The sequence below is a fragment of the Tupaia chinensis genome, unplaced genomic scaffold (assembly GCF_000334495.1).
Source record: "Tupaia chinensis unplaced genomic scaffold, TupChi_1.0 Scaffold145685_1, whole genome shotgun sequence".
Taxonomy (NCBI): domain Eukaryota; kingdom Metazoa; phylum Chordata; class Mammalia; order Scandentia; family Tupaiidae; genus Tupaia; species Tupaia belangeri.
The window spans coordinates 160,430-187,993 of NW_006205542.1; the positions used below are offsets into that span (position 1 = coordinate 160,430).

The 27,564-nt window shown below is 37.7% G+C and overlaps 1 protein-coding gene across 1 annotated transcript in view; it reads right to left on the reverse strand.

The window, feature by feature from the left end:
• COL9A1 (collagen type IX alpha 1 chain) overlaps window positions 1-27,564 on the reverse strand; it is a 102,335-nt gene that overhangs the window by 38,178 nt on the left and 36,593 nt on the right. The window contains exons 11-21 of the mRNA XM_006168292.3: window positions 18,887-18,940; window positions 18,622-18,657; window positions 16,693-16,716; window positions 16,277-16,330; window positions 14,940-14,993; window positions 14,019-14,051; window positions 13,081-13,137; window positions 11,246-11,299; window positions 6,481-6,534; window positions 3,973-4,026; window positions 624-677 (exon numbers count right to left, since the gene is read on the reverse strand). Of these exons, the coding sequence (XP_006168354.1) occupies window positions 624-677; window positions 3,973-4,026; window positions 6,481-6,534; window positions 11,246-11,299; window positions 13,081-13,137; window positions 14,019-14,051; window positions 14,940-14,993; window positions 16,277-16,330; window positions 16,693-16,716; window positions 18,622-18,657; window positions 18,887-18,940 (528 nt within the window). The remainder of the gene's footprint in view (window positions 1-623; window positions 678-3,972; window positions 4,027-6,480; window positions 6,535-11,245; window positions 11,300-13,080; window positions 13,138-14,018; window positions 14,052-14,939; window positions 14,994-16,276; window positions 16,331-16,692; window positions 16,717-18,621; window positions 18,658-18,886; window positions 18,941-27,564) is intronic.

A 27,564-nucleotide genomic window follows, 5' to 3' on the forward strand; every position in this document is an offset into this window, starting at 1 on the left:
ACTGGGCGCATGTGAGTACGTGTCCAAGATCCCGAGAGGAGAATGGAGGAGAAGGGATTATGGCATGGCCATCCCCCCAGGGAGTGATTTCTCACTTTCTGTCTCTCTGGCAAGCACACATACCTTATAGCAAAAAAAAAAAAAAAGAAAGAAAAAGAAAAGAAAAGAAAAAAAGAAAGAAAAAGAACTGCCCATGAACTATTTGGCTGTCAGAAAAGTCATTATGTATTTTTTCTATAGTTTTCTACACAAAAATGCATCATGACTTTTCCAGCCACCCAATAGATATGAGATAGTTATTGTGACTGTAAGTATCTTGCCAGGCAAAGCAAGAGGAAGACACAACAAACATAAATATCTAACGAAATGACTTAGCCTCTAAGAAAAAAAGATAAATTTATATCAAATAAGAACATATCTTTGTACCCAAGAAATACATGCTTGTCTTAATTAAAATTTTTAAAATAAATATAAAAGCTAGTGCCCATTTTCCACTTTGTTCACATATGAAAGATATTCACACACACACACACACACACATATATATACAACAACAAAAAAAATCTATCATTGGTTAAAAAAAACACACTATTATTGGATTTTGTGGGAGAAAAACAACTTACAGGTGCACCAGGAAGACCCCGAGGCCCAGGTTCTCCATCAAAGCCCCGAGCACCCTGCAAAAAACAAATAAAGAAATAAAATTTAGATCAGGCATGTGTGATAAAGGGGACATCCATCTTTCTAAAGGGATTTAATAGCCAGATTAAAAGGAGGCTTTGTGTCTATAATACGTAAATGTATTAAACTTTGAGTAGAAACATGCTACTCAGCTTATCAGTGAGCTCTCAGGAGTATTTAATCAGACATCTACATATGAAAACACTAAAGCAGCGCATCTGTGCATCTGCTCCTCAACCAAGCGTATTCAGCCACAATCTTTTCCACCACTCTGGGTGTTTTAGGTTAACACTGCTTCCATGCTCGAGTGCTAAACGAACTAAAAACACTAGTACTTATTCAGAGGACTTGGTAAGTCTACTGGAAGAGGCTTGCCAGCCACCCTCCAGAGTTCCCAGATGCCCATAAGAACACGTTCAGATGAAGACCACGGAGATGAACCACCCTAAGAACGGCTGCCAGGACTCCTGCTGCCACAGCTGTGGGACGAAGTCTCAGGGACGTTACATCTCCCAGCAAGATCTAGAATAACTCCAGCCATTTGATTCAGAAAAACAAATGGTTAGAAAGAACTGAATACCCCCTCTCCCATTCTGGAGAGATGTCAGGTTCAGTTCGTGCAAAGTAACTAAACTATTTTCTTAACAACTGACCCATCTACATCTTTCTAAAGGGATTTAATAGCCAGATTAAAAGGAGGCTTTGTGCTTATAATACGTAAGTGTATTAAACTTTGAAGTGAAGGCATTAGAACAAGTGAAGGCATTAGAACTCCTCAGAACCATATAAATCTAATTATCTTGAAATGATCTCTGCCTTGGCCTATAGCCTATCTATACCTATAGCCAAGGTATAGCCTCCTTCTTTCCTTTATAAGGATCAAAATGTAATTTAAGAAAAAAATACAGTGGTTTTTGGTGTTTTTTATTTGTTTGCTTTTAGTGCTTTCTATACCTGCTACCTGGCAAAATACAACCCCCTTCTTTAAATCTTTTTCTCATGTACCAAGCGCATAGGAAGTACGAGGACAACTGAAGTGTACAGGCAATACCCTAACGAACAGGGTTGAGACGGGAATATGACAAAATAAGGGAAAACAGGCAAGAGGGTATTGGATAGATGTCAGGCCAAGAAAACCAGGTGGATAGCATCTGTAGTAAGAATTAAAAATTAGAAGACCTTTGATAGAAGGTTCAGACATAGGTAGAATCAAAGAAAGAACACAACTGAAGCAGAGAGACCATAGAGCCTTGAAATTCTTTGATCCCTAAAAACCAGAACACAGCAGAAGGCATTCTACATTCACTAGGGAAAAAGATTTGGAAGACCTGAAAAAGACCTTGAATTCATTATGCACCTTGCATTACGGGACAGTGGAGCCTGGCCTGTGCATTATAGAAATGCCTTTGAAGCTCTCTCTCCTCCTCTCGCTCTCTCTCACTTATTGCTGTTCAGCATGAGCTGAGACCCAAACTGCTGTTACTAGGTAACCACTCCATGGGGCTGAGTTCACAAGAAGTGCTTTTTTTTTTTTTAAGCAATTTGACAGAAATCAGGGGAAATGAACAATCTTGAAAAATACTGAACAGAAACATATTTCAAATAAAGAACATATCAAGAACAGTAATTGCTTTCAAAGCGAGGAGTCACATATTTTAGGGGGTCGTTTAAGCCCAGAAAAAGTGAAGGTCTAGGAGTCAGCAGCTTCGAAATAGATGGGATTTATTATTTAATAAAAGAAGAGAGAGACATGGAATATTACTTAAGATTACACATATAGAAAAATAAGAAAGATTCTAATATGGGTTTAATATACAGTTTTTTAAAGAAGTAAATTATTATAGAAGAAATAAAAGAGGAACGTGGGCATAATAAAAATACCTTAAAAAGACAAAGAAAGCCTCAAAAGAAAAACAAAATTGAAAGAAAAATGGTAAGAATTGAAGCCAAACCTCCAATTCACAAAAATGTGCATCTCTTTAAAAAATATTTAATTTCATTTATTGACTATTTACAATCCACAACTTACTCTCATTTACTCAGCAATAAAAGGCTCAATGAAGTTACGTGCAACTGGCACAAATTAGACTTAAAGACTGGAAAGAGAACAAGGCCAGGGTCGGAAATAGCAGTGTGAAAGATGCTTTTTAAAATGTTCTGAGACCTACAAATTGGCTTTCCTAACAACCTTTCTAAGATGCAGTAGTTGTCTTTTTAAAATTGATAGAGAAGCTACATACCACTCCCTGCACATACACACTAAGAAAAAAAATCTCTGAACATATCATAAATGTTCAGTTGGCCTTTGTTTTTCTTTAATTTTCTTTATTATTTTTTTCATTTGCTATAGGGATATATAGGCATGCTATAGGGAAACAGACAGAAAGATAGAGTGAGACAGAGGGAACATAAAAAAGCAAGATCTGGGATTTGAACCGCTGTCAGCCATGTGGGAATCCAGCACCTCAACCACCAGGCCACCTGCTGTCCCCTTGCCATTATTTTCCTTTATGATATTCACTACCAAGCACCACCTGTCCTCCCTCCTCCACCAGCAGCAACACTTCCTCTTTCTAGGCCTGGCATCCCACCTGCCCCACAGGCCTGCCCCGTTCCCCTCTCGAGATGAGCCATTGCTTCATCTGCACTTCATCATACTCCTTGCCATCAGATTTATGCCTCTCTTACTTGCTGCATTGTAGTTAGCTGTCTGTTTATTTATCTCTCCCAATAACTAACTAACTTAATGAAGGTCATCGTCGTCTTTGACTCCCCAGCAGCTTGCAGAGTGCTAGGAGAATCTAGTTTCTGAGACTGGGCTAAGGGCAGGTGGGTGTACTAAGGCCACAAGCATATGATCTCTGTTGAGGGCAGGGCTCAGCAAACAGTGTGCAGGGGAGCCATAGACAGCTCTAGTGTCCTTCAGGGTAACGAACCTTCCTTCTCTCGTCTCTCCTTTTCCATCTTCCCTGTCTTTGCCTCACTTGATCAGAGCACTCCAGGCACGGCGTCAGTACTAGCAGTGCTAACCACTGATAATAAGGTGGGGGCAAAACGTAATAGCCCTGCTTACTCTGATTTACCCAGGATTTAAAAATACATAACGTGACAGTACATGTGTATTGACCATTTCTATCATCAGTACTTGCATCAGAAATGTGGGAACCCAACGCCACATCTACAAAGCATCAAATAAGAAATGATGCTGCTGGAGATGAGAAGCTATTTTTAAATCACCAAAATTGTAAATACGTAATGCATTTTGATATTGTATCATCATCACCCTCTTACCTTTTCCCCTTTGTCCCCGACTATGCCAGTGATGCCTCTCAAACCTTGAGCTCCCTAGAAATAAGAAAGGAAAAGGGGATTATTGTAGACGAAGCACACATTTATTTCAAATCTCATCACAAAAGCTGATCTGTAACACTAAGATATAGTAACAGTACATAGACAAAGCTTTTTAGTTTAGAAAAAAAGGCCAAGGAGAATTCTTCCAGTGGTAAAACCCTTTTATAAAATTTTGAAGACTTATACAAACCTAAGTTGACATAATTACCAATGACAAAAATGTAAACATAGTTAGCATAAAAAGAATTACGACAGTCTATTGAGTTATCTTTTAACTCATGTACAGAGCTTACTCTGCTATTCCCATTGCCTTCATAGTTTGTAACTTGATTACGCATAACATGACTTTAAACCTTGGAATAATTTTCTTTAGGAACGTATGCCATTAGAAGTAGAAAGTCCCCAGACTAGCCCATACAAGCATATGACAAAAATGGAGCTAGCATTTCCATCAACTATTTGTCTTATTCATCATACCATTCCTATGATAAAAGGCATTTTTAATTCTAGTTTGGTGCTGTAGGAACCCATCTCACAACTTCTCAGGCACAGCAGTTGGTAATCCTAAAAATGAGAGGGTGGCTGAGGATCTCTCAACACTGAGATGTTGCCCCAACACAGGAGGGCTCCAGAAATGAATCCTGAAAGAGTAAGCCTGGGTGTTCCCTTGGGAGCAGCCGCAGGTACATCCTCCATCGGTAAGGTGAGGTAGATATTCTAGACAATTCATTTCCCTCATCTTCCCACTTGGAGAAAATGGGGCAAGTCTTTGACCAAATCATCATCCAGGTCAGTCACAAATTCTTTGTAGATCAGTTAGGAATAACCTGAAATTAAAACATGTACGGTGATCCAGCATGGTGATCCAGTACCCACTGAGGATATCAAGATGTGGCCATAGCCGATTAAAGTTCCTCCTTCTTGTGTAGCTCATTTACTGATTCAAAATGGAATGCTACAAAAAGAATTGTATTTTTTTAAATTTGGGTGAACAGCAGTGATATGACAATGCCATATACAGTCTCTCGAGGTGACTACTTTGAAAGGAAGAGCTCTGTATAAATACCAGGAAGTATATTTTTAATGTATATTTCTTTATTTTAATGTCTTATGTTGCTTTATATTTTTAAAATCTATGTATTGCTTTATATTTGTGCATATGTATTTTAAAAGTGACCATCTGTGGATTTTACAGAACATTTGGTATACCCGCTCTCAAACACCAGACGGTGAGCAAGCACTCACCATATTCCCCAGCGGACTACCTGAGCTACGCAGCGGCAACCCAGATCATTAACCACAAGAACACTTTTGAGAATGTTGCTCTCAAATGATGTTATGAGGATCTTTGAAAATGACTTAAAAACTCATTTCAAATTCCTACCACATTTCGTCAGATTAAAAAAAAAAAAAGCGTATGTTTCTCACCCTCTATATAAAGTCTAGCTCCTTACTATCCCATGTCTAAGGCTCAGGTAAGACAAGTTTCTGGAACAAACACCCTGGACTCCTCCAAGATGCTCTGAGAGTATGCCTGTGGCTTAAGAACAACGACCACTTGTTCCAGGTTCCCCGACTCATTTCCTTTAGCTCAACGCCCCGTAAGCTCTAGGTAAACACTAACCTGTGCAGCCCCTGAACCCTTCTTTAAAGGCTGGTTACATAGGAAAGAGCAAAGCAGGTGAAGGTAGCCCTGTGCTTGTCTTCCCTAACTCTTTAGTTTCTGGGAACAGAACCTGAGCTCGTCTTTTACACAGACCTTACACTGGCTAGCTCCAACATGCCATGAATATTTTGCAGTGATTATTTCTCTGATTATTATTACTCATCTTGACAGGAAAAAAGGTACAAAATTCTACTTTCATATAGAACAAAAGTATTGTAAATTCTGATTTAACAAACATTTTAAATTGAAGTATGCCAATGCCTCAAATTATCTTACTGTGCATATTACTGCAGCAATCCTGCCAAAGCACAAGGGACCAACTTTTTATTAAAAGGCATAATCATGAGTAATTAAGAATGTTTTAATTATGATGATTGCACGCTGGAATAAGCTACATTAACCCAGCTGATAGTAAACCTACTACATATTCAGGGTACACAGAATTTTCTCATTGTATCGCGTGATAGTACTATAGGACATAAAAGATACACATCATCCGCTTGTGCTCAATAATTACTGTTAGATTGCCTGGTTCTGGAATCCAGTAATGAATGCGGTAATTATAGGTAGAATTTTTTTTATTAAAAAAGTACTTAAATGATCCATGGGGATCCTCTCCTATTTTGAAAAAGTGGTTATCTCCCAAAGCTGGCTTGGTGGCAAAATAGAGAACACCATGTGAATGTAATGCCATTTATCCAAAAGCTAGCTAGAAAATAGTCCAAGAATCATTTTTTTTTAAATTGCATATCCTAATTAAATATTTTCTAAAGATACTTTACTGGAGGTCCTTGAGCTCCAACTTCTCCCAGTTCTCCCTGGTCACCTTCTTCACCCTTAAAAAATAAATAAATAAATAAACAGAAAAGCACACCAAATGCTATTCTAGCAAATGAACATAGAAATAAAGTCAGTAATTCAGATTGTTTTAAATTTATTCATACCCCCTGAATTATTCCACTTAAAGTATTAGGTCATCAGGAGTCATGACCCATTTTTGCACAGAAAAACATAGAAAAAATATGTCATGCTTTTTCTGATGACCCAATATTTTATATGGATAATACATCGTAATTGTAAGACATTCCAAAGAAACAGAAAAGTGCACAAAGTCATTCATGCATTCAACTAGCCAGTACCAGTAACAGTTTAGGTGCTATCCTCTCAAAGTTTTTCTAAAAGGAAGGATGAAGAGAGGGATAGAAAGAGTAAATATCTCATTCCTGTTCTAAGTGTACATGGCGTGGAGGTGTCTAGGGTAGGGGTAATTATTTGGTAAATGTGATCACACTCTGCAAACTTTTCTATCAGTTACTGTATTTTCAGTTGTAATCTTCATCATAGCTTTTGTCTGTAATATTTGTAACATACAATTTCGCAATGTGAATTAGCCTTTTTTTCATGGGCTATGACCTTCCATGTCACTCAAAGAAAAGCTTTTCTACACCAAAATTATGTGAATATTCATCTATTTTTTGTTCTAATTTTATAATTTCTTAGAAATACTTGATTAACAGTTATCTTTTGATATACATACAATGTCAGGTAGTGTTCTTTTCCTTTTTTCCTTATCATTGGTCACTTGCTCCAAAATCATTTATTGGTAATAGTAATAGATTCTCTAAACACAGGTTGGAAAATGCATCTTTTACACTTACTAACTTGTTAAATATACTTGACTCTAGGCCCTTTGTTTGACTGATAGGCTGTTATGATGTTGTCAACACTACACTCAACTATTGAAATTTCATACTTGCATAAATTAATCTCAGGTAGGGAGAATTCCCTTGCTTTGTCATTTATGTTTATCCCTATTTTTCAAATTTTCATAAATATTTACTCCTCCAGCCGGCTTTAGACTCATTAGACAAATCATCACAAAAATACTACTTGCTTTTTACTAGGGCTACATTAAATTAATAGACTAATATGATAAGATTTAGAATCATTACATGATTTACTTTCTATCTAGAACTCAGCGTATCTCCCTATTTAATCCAATCTCTTTTCTTTTGCATTTCAGCAATAAATTATATTTCCTTAATATTAGTCTTGAAAACTTCCTAATTTTGTTCCAAGGTATTTTTACCATTTTGTTTGCTAGTGGCAATGGGATCTTCTTTCATTATACCTTTTAGCTATTTATTGTTTTGACATTTTGGTATTAATTTTATAACCTTTGATATACTTTAAAATATCAGAATATTCCAGGGTCGGGCAGGTGCTGTGGTAGTTGGGGCTCTGGATTCGCACATGGTTGACTGTGGTTCAAGTTCTGGACCTGGAGGCTTCCTTCTCTCTCTCTCTCTCTCTCTTCTGGTTAAATTGAATAATAATAATAATAATAATGAAACAAATAGTTCTTTAATTTTTTTTGTTTTTTTTTCCCCCTAGGGAACAATTTCTGTCTTTTATTATTTTGTATTATTTCTGTCTTTTATTACTTTTTATTATTATTTCCTGGCATTTATTTTTTAATTATTTATTTTTAATTTTTATTCACTCATTTTTCTTTTTAAATTTGACCAGAAAGAGAGAGAGAGGGGGAAAAGTGAGAAAGCAAGCACCAGATCCAGGACTTGAACCATGCTTGGTCATGTGGGAGCGTCTGATGCCTTAACCACCATGCTACCCACTGGTCCCCTTTCCTGGTATTTCAGCCTTGAGACTTGTGAAATCAGAGTGGCAGGTGCCACTGTGGACAAAACCTGGGGCAGTCCTGTGAAAAAAAATTTTTACCTTTATTATTATTATTATTATTTATACACTCAATCACTATACATCATTTAAATTTTAAAGAGATTTTGCCCAGTTTGATATATACTTCAGTCCTTTTAAAGGCTAGAATGTTCCAAAAGAAGTCTGCCTCTGTTTCTTGCAGAATGATTACATTATGAACTCTAAAAAAAGTTACTTTCTCTCTAACAAAGGCTTTTACTTTTCTATAATAGATACATTGCACTAATGTTTTCTTTGGTATTACATACTTAAATTGTGATGTTTATAATGAAAAATATTCTTTATTTTAAAATAAATATTTACAAAATTCACATGAAAATCCATTTCTATTGTATGTTACATGTTTCAATTTAACTATATTCTTGTTCCACAGACTTTTTCTTATATTTAGAGATTTTTTACAAGTGAGAAAAGAAATACAGAAAATTTAAGAGCAATATTAATATAGAACATTTCAGCATATTATGCAAAAAACTAGGTTATGCCTAAATCATTTGTACTTGATTTTTAAAGGAATTATGAGAGTCTTACATATTAGTTTTGGTCTGATAATTATATTGATTACACTTCATTAGAATCAGTGATTGACAGTGGGAAGAGGTAGTCCCAGAATCAGTGATTGACAGTGGGAAGAGGTAGTCCCAGGAGGAAAGTCAGTGAATTAGCTAACTCATTAAGTGGATAATCATCACCTGTGTATAATTAAGTGCTACTTGCATTTTTCCACAAAACTATAAAATTTATTACAAAAATGACCATAACTGATATGTCCAATAGAATTTTTCAGTCATGAGGCCTGCAGTATTTCTTCCTAAATTCTCCATAAACCTTGAAGTACTATATTTGAATAAAATATTTCACCTGCAGGTGAAAACTACACAAATGTTCAATAACCACAAAACTAAATGACAAATTTAGGAGTAGCAATTAATGCTCATTTTACTAAGAGATTTTAGAATGAATGCCAATCTGCTTTCTGATGTTGCCAATACCACATTTTAACGATTCAAGTTCCATTATTCATTCCCGTATTCACAATTTTTATATCTTCATTAACTCATTCACAAAGTAAATTGAAGATAAAATTGTGAATCCAAGTGCAAACTTCAGGCCTCCAGGCTCTTCTTCATCATTCTGCTCTAAATTTGGTCCATCTGTTAACCTTTCAAGGTTCATTCTTCGATGAGCTATTATTCTATCTTTTTTCAATGTTAATTTTTTTAAATTATTTTTATTTAATTTTATTTATTCATTCATTTGTTTTTAATTTAACAAGAGATAGACACAGAGAGAGAAAGAGGGAAAGTGAGAAACCAAGCCGCCAGGTCAGGGACTCAAACCATGGTTGGCCATGTGGGAGTTTCCAGTGCCTTAACCACCAAGTCACCTGCTGGTCCCCTCAATGTTAGTTTTTTATATATTAATTTTCAAGGACTCCACAAAAATGTGAAATCATTTTCTAAAATTTCAACAAGTTCTGATGAAGTTTTTTGACCAAGTTTGTGTCTGTGCTGGCTGCAAGCCTGGGGGAATGATCACACGGCAAAGACCCCAAAAAGGGTCTTTCTCTTTTGAAGGAAATAAACTTTTTAAATGAGTGTCCAAACTATAAAAGATACAAGAAATTGGCCTGTTTATCTTGGTTAGTTGATATTTATTCAACAGGCTGATTTTAATGAGAGAATTCAAGGACAGCAATGCCTGAAGACATTAATAAATTGTCTCTCCAGCTCTTGACTTTTTTTTTTTTTTTTTTTGAGAGAGGTTTTTGCTATAGGATGTGTGTGCTTGCCAGAAAGACATAGAGACAGAAAGCAAGAAATCACCCTCTGGGGGGATGGCCAGGCCACAATCCTTTCTCCTCCATTCTCCTCTCGGGACCTTGGGCATGGCCACACACACCCCCAGCATGAGTTCAAGCCACTGGGTCCGGGACTCGAACCATGGTCAACTACATGGGAGTCCAGCGACATAGCCATTATGCCAATTGCTGGTCCCTCCAGCTCTTGACTTCTAAAGAAAAAGGCTAATCTCTGCCACTCCCCAATAAAGGTATGGAAGGATATGGTCCACAAAGGCCCGAGGACCTGCACTAATAACAAACGTTTGCCTTTGTGAAATATAAAATTTACAGAGACCAAACTTGCACAGTCCAAGAAGTCAAATTCTCATCTCTTCTTGAGTAGACACGTAAAGATGATTTACCCTAGTGGATGAAAAAAAGGGCAAAAAGCTTATCTTGCTTTAAATTTTAGCCTTGTTTCTCTACAGGCCGGCCAGCCCCCATGGAAGTTGGGCTGTACATTCCATATTGCTATCTAGATAATAAGTTACCGCTAGCTTCTAGCTTACCCAAAATCTAGGTTATATTGAAATGAAGTCAGAAATAAATAATTTCACAACTCGAGATAAGACACTCTAAGCCAATTACTAACTTCTCTGTTTGCTAGTCTCAGCAGCACTTGTCATAAAATTGTACCTCATTGTAAAATTTTGTTTGCGGGGGTGGAACAACTAGCTGAATAATATTTAACTATCACACGCATCAAAGAAAACGGCTGACTGCGATGGTGGGGGACAAACAGCCGCACAAGAAAGAAGAAAAACGTATGAATGCACAATGCCTCCTTTTTTGTAATTGAACGACGTTAGAATACTATGCTTAGTCTGAAAGTTGATGTATCTACTGAAAATTTGTCAATCATGATTTGGAAAAGAAGAGGAAAATAACATGTTTTTTATTCCTTGTAATGAATGTGATCTCTACCTCCTAACCATCATTTACCTAATAAATTCTTATTTCCTTACCTTGTGTCCTTGTCTTCCTGGTTCACCAATTTCTCCTTTAGCCCCTTTATGACCCTAAAAAATAATGCAAAAATAAATACATACATAAATAAATAAAAAATTGTATTGAATTTCACATAGAAATTGCTCAGAAGGCTCTTAAAGTGATCCTGCCTCCCAAACCCTGTGTCCATGTGCTACTAGAAAAAGGTTATGTCACAAAGAAAATTACTGCCTTAAATAACTTTCAGAGCACCATATTAATTTTGGGACTATTGTATACAACAAATATCAGTTTTAGTTCATGGGAAAACACTGTCCTAGAACAAACGCGCCATTGCCTAGCTCAGCAACGTGGTTCATTGTTGCTTGGCTACTGTCTCCTAGCTTCCTGTCTCCCCCAACTTCCTCCCACCGTAAAATTAAGAGCATTGAATCTCTTCTTTAGCACCCATAATTTAACTTTCCAGAAGTGACAGCCCTGGCCCAGCTCAACCAGACATCCTCTGCCCTCTATGGGCTACTCAGAAACCCTTCTGCCTCCCACAGCCACCCCTTCCTGGAGGCGGAGGTAGGGCTGATGCAAGTACTACACCTCCCCAGATGCACAGCTTGCTGCCCCTTCCTGTAAACAATTTCAAGTGCAAAAGGAAAAAATAGAGGGCAGTGAGTAAAGGCTGCATGGCATGAGGAGAGCCCTGTCTGTTCCCCTCAGGCCAGCGGATCTAAGCATCTGTGTGCTCTGGGCAGTAACCTGAGGCACACTGTGAAGTAAACATTCCAAAATTAAGTCTCTCTGAATTTTCATCCTTCAAAAGTCTTTTTGAAAAATGACAAAAATCCAGGTCAAAACTACTCTTAGAGAAAACCTTGATTGGAAAACCAAAGCCTTAGGATCTCTCTCTCCCTCTCTGTTTTTAAAATGCCAGAGAGAACACGAGCTCACCAGAGAGAGACAGAGGGCTGGGGAGAGGGAGAAAGCACCCTCCAGTGGGGTGTGGTCATGCCTCACCCCCTTCCCATCCACTTTTCCATTCTGTCAGGCTTTTGGGCACCCACGCACACACATGCACACACGCACACACACGCACACACGCACACATGCGCACATGCCCAGTGTGTTTTTCAAGCTGCCAGAGCAGGGATTTGAATCATGGTCTGCCATGTAGTATCTGGCTCCCTAAATCACAAGGCTATGGAGCCATCCCAGGGGGACTTTGCAGTAGTAGCGGAACTTCATTGGTCTGAAATTTCTCAAAATCACTTCAGACTCAGAGACTAGAGAAAGAAAGTCATTTATATCAAGCATTTGATATTTATTTTTTGCTTTTTATGGAAAATTTTAAAGTAATCATGGCAGAGTGAGAGTGAAAACACTTTTGGAAAGATGAGTCTCCTGCCTATTTTGTAGTTGTGCCCATTCTTTTTAATTGAAATAGTTTCAAATACATTATGTATACAATCTCCACACACCACACACACACACACACACACACACACACATACCACCACCACCACCACCACCACATTTCTCCTGCCATGCAAGGCAAACTACTGAACCTTGGTTTGGTGACCTAAATCTCTCCTCCCAATGTGTTGTATTGGTATGCCTTCCTGGAACTACGGAAGTGCTGTATAACTAAGCCTTTGTGTCTTGCTAGGAGCACTTGCCAGGAGCACCAACTGGAATTTCCCGAACTGTATAAGCACCACAGAAAAGCCATACAGTGAGCAGACTCAGCCTTGCCTAAAACATCAAAGTGAAGTCTCTGGACCAGGATGGCTGGTGCTTGAAGACTCCAGTTTTTTTCTGCAGATAATAATCTTAAAGATAAATACTAAAGTTAAGCTCTTACCCTCATGCCTGGTAGACCTGGGTATCCTGAGCGACCAGGTGGACAGGAATTGGGACACTGCCAGAGAACGAGAGGGAGGGGAAAATGAGAGAGAGGGCATGACCAGAGTGCCCGCTTCCTGTTTCCAGCTACAGAGCCCCCATAAAATGTCCTTTATTAAATAACTCTGAATGCACTTTTCCTTCTATTCATTATTTGATTTGTGACCTCAGAAATTTTTCTAGCTTGAGAAAAGTATAGAGAATATAACAAATACCTTTCCATCCATCCATGACCCAGTTTAATAAATGTTAATATTTGGCCATATTTATTTCACATCTGATTCCGAGCTAATTCATTCAAGAGCCAAAATGTTTACAGACAACCTATTATGCCGTGAAGAGGGCAGGAGCTGGGGCAATCCCCTGGCAGGAGCGGTGCTACACGGTAGAGCCAGGGCACTTGGGAGCCTACAGTGCCAGCACCGCACCCAGTGCCCGGGGCTGCCCATCCTGGGTCCGGAGGAGTAGTGGGATAAGACTACCTCCATTTCTTCTCTTGCCTCCTCTGAACAGTCCTATACTGAAGTCATAGCTCTCCCTCAAATGGGCCAAAATTACACACAGTACAGTTTAACCACAGTCTTCCTCCAACCAGTTCATAGTAAAACAAGGCTTAGAGGGAGCTACTGGTCTTCTGTCTCCAAAAATTGGGATGCTCTAGTGAAAAGCATGACTTAGTCATAAAGTAAGAAGATTACAAAATAACAAAGTAAAACTGTTACAGCCCGAGTGTATACAAGTCAGTGGTCCACCAGTGCTATAGATGGCTCTGCTGTCTGACTAAAGTCAAACCTCGAAATGGTGTATTCCAGAGAGGGCATTTTAAAGAAAGCCCATCTGAAGACAAGACGGTCTTTGGATTAAAGCTAGTATTTTTTTCAAAGAAAAACATCTTACCAGTGGATCACCATCATGAAAGCCAATTGTTCCCTAAAGTAAATACATACTAAAGTCAAGCATATAATTAAACAATTCATCCAAATCTAAAACTATCAAAAGTTCACTGGGCAAAATATAATAAATATATTTGTTTAATAAAATATAAGGCCTGGCATAGCAGTATATAACATACTAATTTAATAAAAACATGGCTCATGGCCATATTCCCTTTGGAGAACAATAAACTGCAGATGATTTCTTTCAGGGAATTAAAAGAATAAAATGAGGGGCAGAATAGACTAAATGGAGAACTCTGAAATTTTAAATTAAAAATACGGATTTTAGGGGCCAGCAGGTGACACGGTGGTTAAGGTGCTGGATTCCCATATTTTCACAGTTCAAGTCCTATACATGGCGGATTAAAAAAGCACACCAGGCACGTGTGCATGTGTGCCCAAAATCCCAGGAGGAAAATAGAGGAGAAGTGATTGCAACGTGGCCATCTCCCTGCGGGGACAGAGATTTCTCACTTCCCATGTCTCACTCTGTCTCTCTCTCCAGTGAACACATGCACTCTGGCAAAAACCTAAAAAACAAACAAACAAACAAACAAACAAAAACTTACTGAGTAAATCTTTCAAAATCAGCTCGTTTGGAGAGTGTTACATTTATAAGGTGAAATTTTAATCTTTTGAGAAATTACATGTGTCAAAGGACTTCAAATGTAACAAGACTTGCACTTGAAAAACCGCCTTTTAAATTATTTGTAATTCCTCTACTTTTCTAGCCTGAAAAGAACCGTCCTTTGAGTGAGTGAAAAAATTGGCAGCCGTTTTAGAAGTTTAGAACAGTAATTCAATTAATGGGCACCTTCATTTCTGGTCCTTCCTTTCAATCCAGACTCTCAGATGAAAGATATTCACGCTGCAAATAACTTACACTGGGTCCTGGGGGGCCTGGGGGGCCAGGTGGTCCTCTTTTTCCAGGGTCACCCTGTTATTTGAAAATTGTGACACAGTGGTTATACATGTGTCAAAACATGGTACATAAAATTGGCGAGGCATCGGAGAATGGAATTGCTAGAAACCCCTACAGAGCTCAGACAGGCATAGATCTGCCACCAGAACTGATGGGTGGCTCACAATCTCATTAGTTCTACAATACCAGAACAACCAAGGAGTTCCAGCCTTACCAAGAGAATAAAACAAAACAAAGCAGAGGGTCTCCCTCTCCCTTTCCCGGGGAAAAAAGCAAAGCCAATTCTCCTCTATAGGATCATCCCTTTATCCACTCTGAAAACAAGCTGGAAATGCTATGTATGTTTCTAGTTGATTTACAAAGGAACCAGGGCTGCCAATACTGGTAGCGCCATGCTGCAAATAGGGCTAAGGAGGCATGCATGCCATCTGAGCTGTGAAAGGGAAGTTCAGCTCTGTGGGGCCTGGCTCTTGCGGGTGTCGTTTGCCTGCAGATCTATCACTTGGTCTATCCCTGTATTCGCTTGCAATGGGACAGAAAATCAAAGATAGCTAAATTCACATAGGCCATTTAGATGAAGAGTGTCCAATTACTCTTAACATCCAATGTTCACTTCTGGAATGTTTTCCTTCTCAATGTCCCTACCATAAACCATCTTGTGATTATTTTAACTTTATAATACTTTCATATTCATTTGTCCTGTAAATTAATTGCAAATGGCACATGCAGAGAAACAAGAAGGATGTATAATATGTGGCTCCTTTGCTGAATGAGTTTACCATTACCTACATTCATATGACATCACTATTTCAACAACGTTTACTGAATATTAACACGAAGCACTTTTTATAAGCAATTTGTTCTATGGAGTTCAGCTTTTTATTGTCTAAAGATCCATGTGTTCAATTATAATTTAATGATCCTAACATAAATATATATGGTAATCATTTTAGGTTATTCACTTTTTTATTTCATGCAGAGAGTCAAATACAAAAGCCACTCGACTCCCAATGCTGGCTGAGAGTCTGTAAAATGAGGGTGACACTCCCCACTTGACATTCAATCTGGAAGTTGGGAAGAGTTTAGCTGAAAACTCTAAGGAAAGAAGTTAAAATCACTCCACAAAAATTAGGTAACATTATTATCCCTAGTCCCCATAAATATTATGAACTAGAACAAAATGCATCTGTCACTTCTGGATGTACAAGGGGAAAATGTACAGTTAGGGTATTTTGCCTTCCCTGGGAACACCTTCTACTAAATCAGCAAACATCTAGGAAAATGCATGTGATACTCACAATAGGTCCTACACGGCCAAGCTCTCCAGGGAGTCCTGGTGTCCCAGGAGGACCCTGAAGTCAACAAATCAAAGTGACATGGTGATTTATGGGTATTTTTATAGTCAATCATAAATGAAAAATCAATTGTGATCAAGAACAGGCTAGAATTATATATCTGCTGGCTTTGGCTTCTAATGAGACAATAACTCATTAGATCAAACTTTCATTGTCTTTGATGGAACAGAAATTCCCTAAATTAGTAAGTATTTTGCTTAGCAGAGTAGAAGCATTGTTGTCAGTAGCCTCCTAAGACCATGTAGGTAAGACATTATAAACACCACTGAGTAGAGTGTTAGTTGGAAAGTAAGCTTAGGATTTGAGAAATAAGCCATTTTTACAGACTATGTAAAAATAAATGATGAAATGATACTTACAGGAGGTCCAGGAATACCACGGCCCTAGAAGATTAAAAGTAAAATGTTTGTGACATGTGTTTGTATTTAATATAAATATGGACACAGACATAAGTCAGTTCTAAAATAAATCATAAGTTCTATCACTAAGGAAATGTATGATGTTCATTCTAAAGAAAATATGGAAATGAAAACAAGGCTCTACCTCTACAGAAAGTAGAAGCTTATTCAGCTCTTCAAACATTCTCTTGATGTCTATGTTAACCAGTAATACTTTTCCAAACTGTTTTTAAAAAATCAAAGAAGTTGTTCTCCCTTGTCTTCTGAAGAACTTACCATCACTTACAAAGAAGCAGGTCACAACCGGCCAGTTTAAAGAGTATATTCATTTGTACTGTCATATGTGAAACCTACATGAAAGTCAATATAGTTTTACAATTTATAAGAAATGTTGTTTGGAAGTTTCCCCTATAAACAGCACAGAAAAGTAATAGGAAAAAGGATTAAAACACACCTCCCTTTTGACAGGTAGAGCTATATTTCCAAACAGCAGATCCAGGAGATATTAAAAATAAGGTAGTGTCATTCGTGGAGTAACCTACTACAAGATCTTAATTTAATTAACTGAATTTTTTATCTTAATGCTAGTCATTCTAGCTCCCTCTCCTTTACACGTTATAGCTCTTCAGAAGCACCAATCCGCATATAGTCAAGGATTGAAACCCAATCTCACTCATCCGCCTAACTCCAATTCCTAACCTAGCGCCTCATACAATAAACTCTAACGACATGCTTGTTGAATTTAAAACTGAATGCTCTGCCTTGCGTCCCTAACCTCTATGCTTCCCAAGCCCAATTTCCCCCCATGGGATTTCTCATTATTTTTTCTAGACTGACATGAATAGCTTTTATTCACAGCGGTCTGTGATACCATATTAATGTTCGCTTTTCATTCCAGACTTGCTTTTCTAAAATATCGATATATAAAGTATCTGTGAAATCAATGCATGGCCTCTGATAATGATATTATTCTTAATTACTTTAGGCAACCAAAATAAGCAAGAACTGCACACAGGCAGTAAACTTTAATTACATTCTCTCATTCCCATTTGTTGGCAAGGCACTTGTTGAAAAATTACTACTATTAACTACTAAATTACAACACAGATCAATTTGGGAAATAGGTGTTATGCTTTGAAATACAAAAAATAATCAATAAGTATTTTGTTTTCAGTGACCTAGACATTGGACAAATTTCACTGCATTTTAAAGAGAAAGCATCTCTATAAAATGTTGAGATCTGAGCTTAAAAATATGGGAGAAAGGCCAACAGGCCATTCGCTTCTGAAAATAGACTTATAATGGAAAAGTTGACAGATGCTGAAATATGACAAAGAAAACAGTGCAAGTAAGAAAAAAATAAGGAAAAATACAGGTTAATGACAAGAGCAAAGAGGAACAAAGAGCAAAATAGAAAAAGATAATAACAGTATGAGACCCTATTCCTCTTACACACAAATAACACAGAGCTGCCAGATGGTGCAGTGTAGGAAAAGTCAAGCCAGGAAATCAGTCAGGGGGCACTATCTGATCAGCTGATATTTCTTTTGAGATAAACCAGTTATAAAGAAAGCAGTGTGATGCCATAGCCTCGACATTAAATACACAGATCTGTTGTTGCTATGTAGGAAATGTTTTCGATCACTGGGGGGAGAGAGGGGGGCTGGCCATTGGGAAACACTACCTGCAAATAGATGTATATTTTATATTATCCATTCAAAATTCTCTAAAAGTTTTCTATTTATGATAGAAACGCTTACCATAACAGAAAAGCCATAAACTCCTTTGTCATATATATTACATAGAAAAGTGCATTTTAAAATTGCACAATGATAGAATTTTACCTAAAGATGGGAGTTGTTTAAATTCTGTTGCTTTATATTTACTTACTGGAAATCCACGAGATCCAGGCACACCAGGTTCGCCCTAAAAATAAAAATAGCTTCATTGTATTAAGCTTTATGAATCATGAATATATAAATATGTAAATTACATAAATACTGGAAACATCAAAACACTCTATTTCTGTGTTTTCAAACATGATTTTAGTTGAACAAGAATACTGGATGCTTCATAACCTAATCTGTTCATTGATTTACAGCACTACAAGGAAGTTGTACTTCAAGATGTAACTAATACCAGGTGGTTAACTTACTTTCTGTCCCCTTGGTCCAACAGAGCCAGGGGATCCATCAGGTCCTGGTAAGCCCTAACGAAGCAAGATAATGATGTTATCACTACCATAACATCCTTAGGCAAACCATGAGGTAGAAATAAAATCACTTTATTTATTAATTATCTGCAGAATGATTATATACATATGACACAAACGTTTATAAAGAAATAAATTGCTATATTCTTACTCAGTGGTAAATGTTTAACATGAGATCTGTCTGCTAGTTATTTTCTGCTGATAAATTATAGTATATTTCTAACTTCTCACTAACTGCAGTGTTTATTACAGGGTTCAATAATTTAGTGGGGTTTTTTTGGTCTCTATTTTGAAAAAATGCAATATGCAACTGCCATGTTCTAACAGCTAAGTCTCATAAGTCTTGGCTGTGCCATTTACCCAGGTTTATGAACCTCTTTACTATAAAATACAAATACCCTGCAACTCTCTAACTACAAAACAACAATGTCTTGAAGATTTATGAAATATTTCCTTAATAAGAATTAAACACAAATCATTTCATTCTTGCCTTAGAGCCATTTCAAGTCCTCGAGCCACCTTCTAGTAATGAAAATTGCCTGCTAAAGAACAGGAATGCTTGAAGTTGCAACATTTGAGAGAACACGCTTCTAAACTACCTTCCTTAGTAAGGATAGCTGTAATTAATCCGTTCACGTACGCTACTTGGTATGTAGAAGTTAAGCCTATTATTATGAACACATTTATAACCATAATATTTAATACTAAAGCAGTTACTAAATGCATCCTCTAAACATTTCCACTCTCCCTACTAGTATTTATTTTATTGTCATCCTCAAAATAAAAAATATATAAAAACACGAAAATACTACATGTGCCTTTGAAATTCCATATTTGGTGAGGATGTGTTTTTTATCTTTTCTTTGTTCTACAACTTTTATTTTTGGCTAGACGGCATATATGACTCACCAGAGAGAGACAGAAAGAGGGAAAGGGCAAAAAGCACCCTCCAAAGGGGCATAATCATGCCGCAATCACTTCTCCTCCATTTCCCCAGTTTTCAGGATTTTTAGTATGCACACACATGCACCCAAGGTGTTTACCAAGCCATAGGGGTCAAAATTTGAACCCTGGTTGGCCATGTGGACTCTGGCTTCCTTAACCATTAGGCCACAGGGCCAGTCTGTTGTTTGACAGTCTCACATGTTGTCATTTACAATATAATCTTAGAATTATACCTCCCTAAAGATAAACATGTATATATGTATATGTGAGTGTCCATATATGGACATACATGCATACACACACACACACACACACGTACATATGTAAGTATCTTACAAAACCTATTTTTTAATCAAGATTTTTTTGCTATAGTGCACATACACACACCAGAGAGAAAGAAAGAAATCATCCCCTGGTGGGGAAGCCCCCCCTTATAATCTCTAATCCTCCATTTCCTCTTGGGATTTTGGGCATATATGCACACAGGATGTTTTTCAAGCCACCAGATCCAGGACTCAAACTGCACAGTCGGTCATGTGGGATCCGGTGCCTTAACCGCCATGCCACCTGCCTGGCCCTCTTATCAAGAGTTTGAAAAAGGGAACCAGCAGTTGGCGTAATGGCTATGTCGTATCAAGAGTTTGAAAAAGACTAAACCAATGATAATTGGGGGAAAGATCTCTTGAAAATATAAAGGCTCTACCTAAAAATAGATCACTAAAATTCATATTTAGTTTGTTGTGGTCTGCAAAAGTATCAATAAAACATTAATATATTTATGTAACTTATAGAAAATTACTTCACTGACCACCTCTTTTACATTTCTCTTTATCAATTAATTTCTCTAACAACTCCATAGAGTGAAAACAAAGGAAGTAGAAAAAAATTCATTGAGAATGTTAATTACTGGAAATTTACCAAAGAAGAAGAAAAAGAGCAAATATATTCAAAAGAGTTTCTGACAGTCTGCCTTTGATTTTCAGTCGCCATAGTCTAATTACAACATTGTCATTTGGGAGCAAGCCCCAACATGATTAGTTGCCGAGCACCTGTATTAATGGAATGTTTGCTCTCGTATTTCAGCAAACAAACCATACATCAAGGAGCACTCTCTGGAAGCACATATGGCACATAAATTTTGTAAACCTCGGGGCATATTTGACTAATGGATCCTCTAACTCTCACTCAATGCAAATGCCCTCCGACAGCAATCCTGATCAATTTCCATACACACAATCAACTACTCTCCTTCAATCTGTGACTGGAATAACTGACAAGACTGGAGGACAGGAAGTACCACATATGGTAGAATTTCAGCTGCAGTATAATAAAGGAGAACCAAGTACATGACTGGATACCTTGAAGACTATTTCCAGGTCAGTCCATATTTAAAATATCCTTCATAAGACATGATAAGTTTTATCTTTTATCCAGAAGTTCTTTGAACTACATTGAAAATAAATCTTGATGTCAGATGTTAAGTGAACTCTGTAATAAATAACTATATAGAAAATTAAAGCCTTCCTGTGATGTGGTAGTTGAGTTGACTGGACCCCACAGAGTCAACTGGGCAGCTTTAAAGACACACCAGGTGCATGTGTGTGCATGCCCAAATTCCCAAGAGAAGAATGGAGGGGAAGGAGTTGCAGTGTAGCCATTTTCCCCTTTCTCTCTCTTCCTCTCTCTGTCTCTCTCCAGCGAGTGCATGTGCTTATAGCAAAACTTAAAAAGAAAGAAAGAGGATCAGCAGGTGGCATCATGGTTAAGAGGCTGGATTCCCACATGGCTGATGGCAGTTTGAGTCCCACACCTGGCATCATCCTTTCTCACTTTCCCTCTCTCACTGTCTCTCACTCTCTGGTGAGGGTATGTTCTCTATAGCAAATTTTAAAATAATACTAAAAATAAAATTAAATAAAAATTATTTTTAAAAAAGGAGGAAAAATGTAAGTCTTATGATGACAAGGACGACATATCAAGTTGCCCCTGGCAACAATACATGATTATGGAATATAATTAATTTAAAAATTACCATGCATCTCACTAACCACACAAATTAATAAATAAACAAAATTAATTTAGGTTAGTCTTTTAAGTGGAAGAATATTTCATTTGTCCTCCCACATCATCTTAATTTTTAGTTCAAATCCTCATTTTGCCACTTCGTAGCTAAGCAACCATGGTCAAGTTGCTCAACTATATCGTTCCACAGTTTCCTAATCTGTAAAATATTAATAAGTATAACATTAATATATTCCCTACATGTTCATTTTGAAGATTTAATGGATTATTATCCAAAAAGTGTTTACGAAAGTGTCTAGCAGAGTGATCTTTGAATGAATGTTAACTGCTCCTATTATAATCATTATTATATGGTCAGCGCTGTTCTAGATGCAGTGAATCTCATTCAGAAAGAGTCCCACAAATAAGTAAGCAAAAACTCTAGATATTAACCACAGTAGTCTTCATGGCCTCTTCAGATTTCCTCAATGCCTATTTCCATTTACACTCACTTTTCATAATCATGTCTTAATAACTCACTATCTTAGTTATGTAACACCTGCTAAGGGTAATAGCTATACACCCAGAGGTTATAAAACACCTAACTTCTTGCCTATAAAAACTAGTCAAGTTCAACTATAATTCCTACGTTCAATTATAACTCCCCTTCTACTTGTTTCAAATCGATGCTATAAGGACTAATAAAATACTGTCTTACAGAGCTCTCTGAGCCTGTTACATCAAATAGCACCTGTAAGAATATCTCTGTTGAAATTATTGATGATAACACAGTTGGTCTTTGAGTACAAATTTATAACCAAGTTCTGACTCTTCTCGTTTATATGTCTATAAGGGGAAAGGAGAAACAACTTAAATTTTAAAATGAGAAAAAGAGATTTAAAACATATGTGCACACAAACACATGTGCGAGCGCCCACACACACACACACACATGCTCAATTGTCAAAATCCAATTTGCAATAAAACTTTCTAAACCTTTTTTCAAAGAAATGACAGAGAAAAACATTGCCAGGGCATACAGAATTGCCTTCATATGAATTGTGATGTGGACAAAGTTCTTTAAGAATGATATTGAAGTGGGGAACCAGCAGTTAGTGTAATGGCTATGTCACTGGACTCCCACGTAGTCAACCGCGGTTTGCGTCCCGGACCTGGTGGCTTAAAACTCACACCGGGCACATGTGCGTGCGAGCCCAAGATCCCGAGAGGAGAATGGAGGAGAAGGGATTGCGGCGTGACCATTCCCCCTGGGGGGTGATTTCTCGCTTTCTGTCTCTATGTCTCTCTCTGTCTGTCTGGCGAGCACACGCGCCCTATAGTGAAAACCTCTCAAAAAAAAAAAGAATGATATTGAAGTGACTGTGTCCTGAACTTCCACACTGCCCTTGGAGAAAACACCAGTCTTCAACGGTGGCTTCCTTCCAGAACTCCAGCAGGTCAGCTGCTGGCACTCAAGGCAAACTTCTACAAACAGCTGCTATGACTCTTTCACCTTTTCTGTCAAAAATCCAGTCAACAGAGGATAATATACCTTGAACTGTGTTCCTTTCAGATTCTTCCAAGCATCATCCAATTAACCTTTTTTTCCCCAATTAACTATTTTTTAACATTACCCAAGAAAATAACCTTTGCAATGAACCAAAGAGCAGAAGATGGAGATCAGAGGTTTAAGGTCCTACCACTACTCAGATTCACCTACCAGGAAAGAACAAGTGAAGCTTTCTTCACTTGTTTAACTCCCCTATGGCCAGGACAAATAGACAGCAAATTCTGGCCTTTGACCAGCAAACTCTTTCGTTACTCTCAAAGATGCACCTTCTTAATTGTGAATAAAAATGATTTTTTTAAATGTCAAGTCAACAAAAGATTAGAATAAGGGAACTTTTTTAGTTCCAGAAGTCTTAAGAGGCTCTAATTCAAAAGTTGGAATATATGAAACACAAATATTTATAAATAATCATAGGATATCAATATAAATTATTTATATTTACCTACTGAATTACTCATTTCATTTTTCTTGGTTGACAACATCGGTACTAAACATTCACTGTCACTTTTGCATTCCAGTCTCTCCAAATACTTATCTATTAAGAACCTCATTTGCATCTGCATGAGGCAGAATTGTCTGGGGAATCTAAAATTCGAGAAATTTGATTTTTTTGCTATTTGATACGTTGAATAACACTGGGTTCCTGGGAAAAGCACTTGTCCTTGTAATTATTCATTTTCTTTATCTGTAGAAAATAACATCAGACTAATATATTTTCCAGGTTACTGTAAGGTTAAAGGACAGAGTATCTATGACAGTGCTTGAGGAGAAAGCTATACACAAAAGCAAATGCTGTGATTTTTCCCACAAGTCTAGAAAATACGTACAATATGTGCATATGCATGGGATTTTTTTTCCCTTTTTTCTCTCCTCTCTTTTGCTTTTGTTTTTGCTCTCCTCCAGTGACTCTGAAATATGCCCTCATAGGTTTCTCTCTGGGCATCTTCTGACGTCAAAGTTCAGTGATCTAGGACGAGCAGATAGTGTGATAGTTCTATGATCTAAAAAAAGTTCCTCCTTAACATCTTTTAGTATTTGAAATTCGGGAGACCAGCGGGTGGCATGGTGGTTAAGGCGCTCAACACTCCCTCGTGGCCAACCATGGTTCAAGTCCCAAACCTGGTGGCTTGCTTTCTCACTTTCCCCTTCTCTTTGTGTGTGTGTGTATGTGTCTAGTCAAATTAAAATAAATGAATTAAAAAATTTAAGAAGAAATATTTGAAATTTGATTTATTCTGCACATGGTACTGCAAATATAGACAAAAAATTATAGTTGACTCCTGAACAATTCCGGGGTTAGCTACAAACCCTCCAACCTCAAAGCTACCCCTCAGTCAAAAATCTACATATAACTTTGATTCCTCCAAAACTTAATGAGTAATATTCTACTGCTGAACAGAAGCCTTATAGCTAACATAAACAGTTGATTAACACATGTATGTTATTATGTATTACACTGTTTTCTTATAGTAAGCTAAAGAAAAGAAAATGTCATGAGGAAAATCATATGAAAAAGAAAATGCATGTACAGTACTATACTATATTTTCTAATTACTTATTTTTTTAAATTGTGTATAAATTGCTCCTCAAGGATCAAACCCATGTTATCCAAGAGTCAGCTGTAGTTTTAACGTTTTTTACATTATACTTTAACAACTTCAAAACACTTTTACTTGTTTATCCAAATTTTCTGTTAAAGCAAGGAAACTACAGAGACCAGCAGATGGCAAAGTGGTTAAGGAGCTCGATTCCCACATGGACAATTGTGTTTCAAATCCTGGGCCAGCAGCTTGAAAATCCTGCCAGGCACATGTGCATGAGCACTCAAAATCCCAAGAGGAGAATGGAGAAAAATAGATTGTGGCGGGGCCATATACCCTGGGGGGTGAATTGTCACTTTCCCTCTCTCTAGCTCTGTCTCTCTCTTAGGCACACTCGCCCTATAGCAAAAAAAAAAAAAAAAGGAAGAAACTATAAAGCAAATGTAGGAATTTTCTTTATTATATTATGATACAAAGTAAAAAAAGACTTTGTTGAAAAAACTATAAAAGCACTATTAAACTGAGAGACAGGTAAGTATAGCCTTCTACATGAAATTATATTGCAACTCAGTAGCCATACAAAACTTCAGATAGCCAGAATACGTTTCAACTACCAACAAATTTTAATTTAATCGGAAATTTTCTTTTGATCCCAAACAAACAGCTGGTTGAAGTTTCAAAGGAATATAGAAACAAATTAATCTGTATTAGCTTACTAATTTATTTAGCGACCTTTATTTTATCAGATTCTTTTATGATATAACAATTGCAAGTAATTAACAATGTTTTTAAAAAGAACTTGATAGCAAGTTATATAATTTCAGTCTATATTATCTAAATACTAGTCTTTGTGTGCCTCACATACTGTCACTTTTCATACCAACAAAGTCCAAACTGAGGGCTTTGAATTGTAGAACTAAACCTACCTCCTAAAGCATAAACTGGGATAAATAAATATCCTCGTTACGGTAATCCTGACAAAGAAAGCATCTCTCAATAAAATGAAAATCCAGTTACTTTTTCCTCTCAAAATTAAAGCTCTCTTAAACTTTAGTCAAAAATTCTTGGAAGTTATAATCATACCAATTTTCAGGTGTTTTGTAGCCAAGCTACAAGAAGGAACCAAAGTAACCCTGTATTTAACAGGCCATAACAGACTGCTCTTAAATGTTTCCCCTTTGAAAACTAGCCTTGCATTATTGTCTAATTTGTAGCAAAACACCTCATCATAGCTTTGCTGAATTTTCTCAGGAACTGGGCCTTGAGACTCCAGCTGGAGAGAAAATGTATCTAAGAAAACGAAGGACAGGGACATTTTGGCCTTAAGGGCGAGATGACCACAATCTCAGTGCCAAGCCTCTATGTGACCAGGAAAATGACCAGTTGCTCCACAGATGAGCATGCAGCCCTCTTTTCCCACCTCCTTTCCCATTGTCCTGTCTTTCCTTTAAAACCTCTGTTTCTAGAGACCAGCAGATGGTGTCATTGTTATGTCGCTGGGCTCCCACGTAGTCTACCGGGGTTCAAGTCCTAGACCCAGTGGCTTAAAACTCACGCCAGGAGCATGTGTGTGCATGCCCAAAATCCCAACAGGTGAATGGAAGAGAAGGGATTGCAGTGTGGCCATCCCCCCCCAGGGGGGGGCAGGGGGTGACTTCTAGTTTTCTGTCTCTCTGGCAAGTACATGCACCCTATAGCAAAAATTGCTCTATAAAAAAAAAAATTTAAATATAAAACCTCTTTTTCCAGCCCAAGACTTTGAAGATGGGTTTTGAAATTAGTTCACCACCTTTCCAAGTCACTAGTTTTCTGAATAAAACTGCTTTTCCTTTCTGCCAACACTGTTCTTTCAAATATTGGCCTTCCTGCAGCAGGCAGCCACACTTGGGTTGGGTCACTGGACAAGACCTGTAGTGATCTGGTTACACCTTCTTTTATTTAGGAAAATCTTTGGGCTTTGGAAAATGCATAATGTGGCAACTCGAAGTCTAACTTGAGGGATGCATCACCATTCTGGAAGAATAGATGCATTTCTTCCTTCCCCTCCCCCTTTTTTCTCTTTTGAGAAATTTTTGCTAGGGCATGTGTGTTCACTGGTGAGACAGAAAGTGAGAAATCACCCCCCAGGGGGATAGCCACACCACAATCCCTTCTCTTCTATTCTCCTGTTGGGATTTTGGGCATGCAAGCATATGTGCCTGATGTGAGTTTTAAGCCACTGGGTTCGGGGACTCAACCACAGTCAACTCTGTGGGAGTCCAAGCAGCATAACCATTATGCCATCTGCTGGTCCCAAGAACAGATGCATTTCTTACTTTGGGACAAAAATCAAGGGCTGGCCAGTAATGGGACCTCACTATTAGCAGAATGCTCTGAGAGAGGAGAAGCTGAAAGTCATTTTACTCTACATAAATATCCAGTCTTAGGTTTACCACCATATAACTGAGTGGAGAGGCAGGGAGGTGGAAGCAGGTCAGCCCGAGAGAGGCTGCTGGCTCCCAGCCTTCAAACAACCCTAGCCAGTTCCTTCTGTCTTCCATAGTGGCCAGAAAAACACTGCGGGG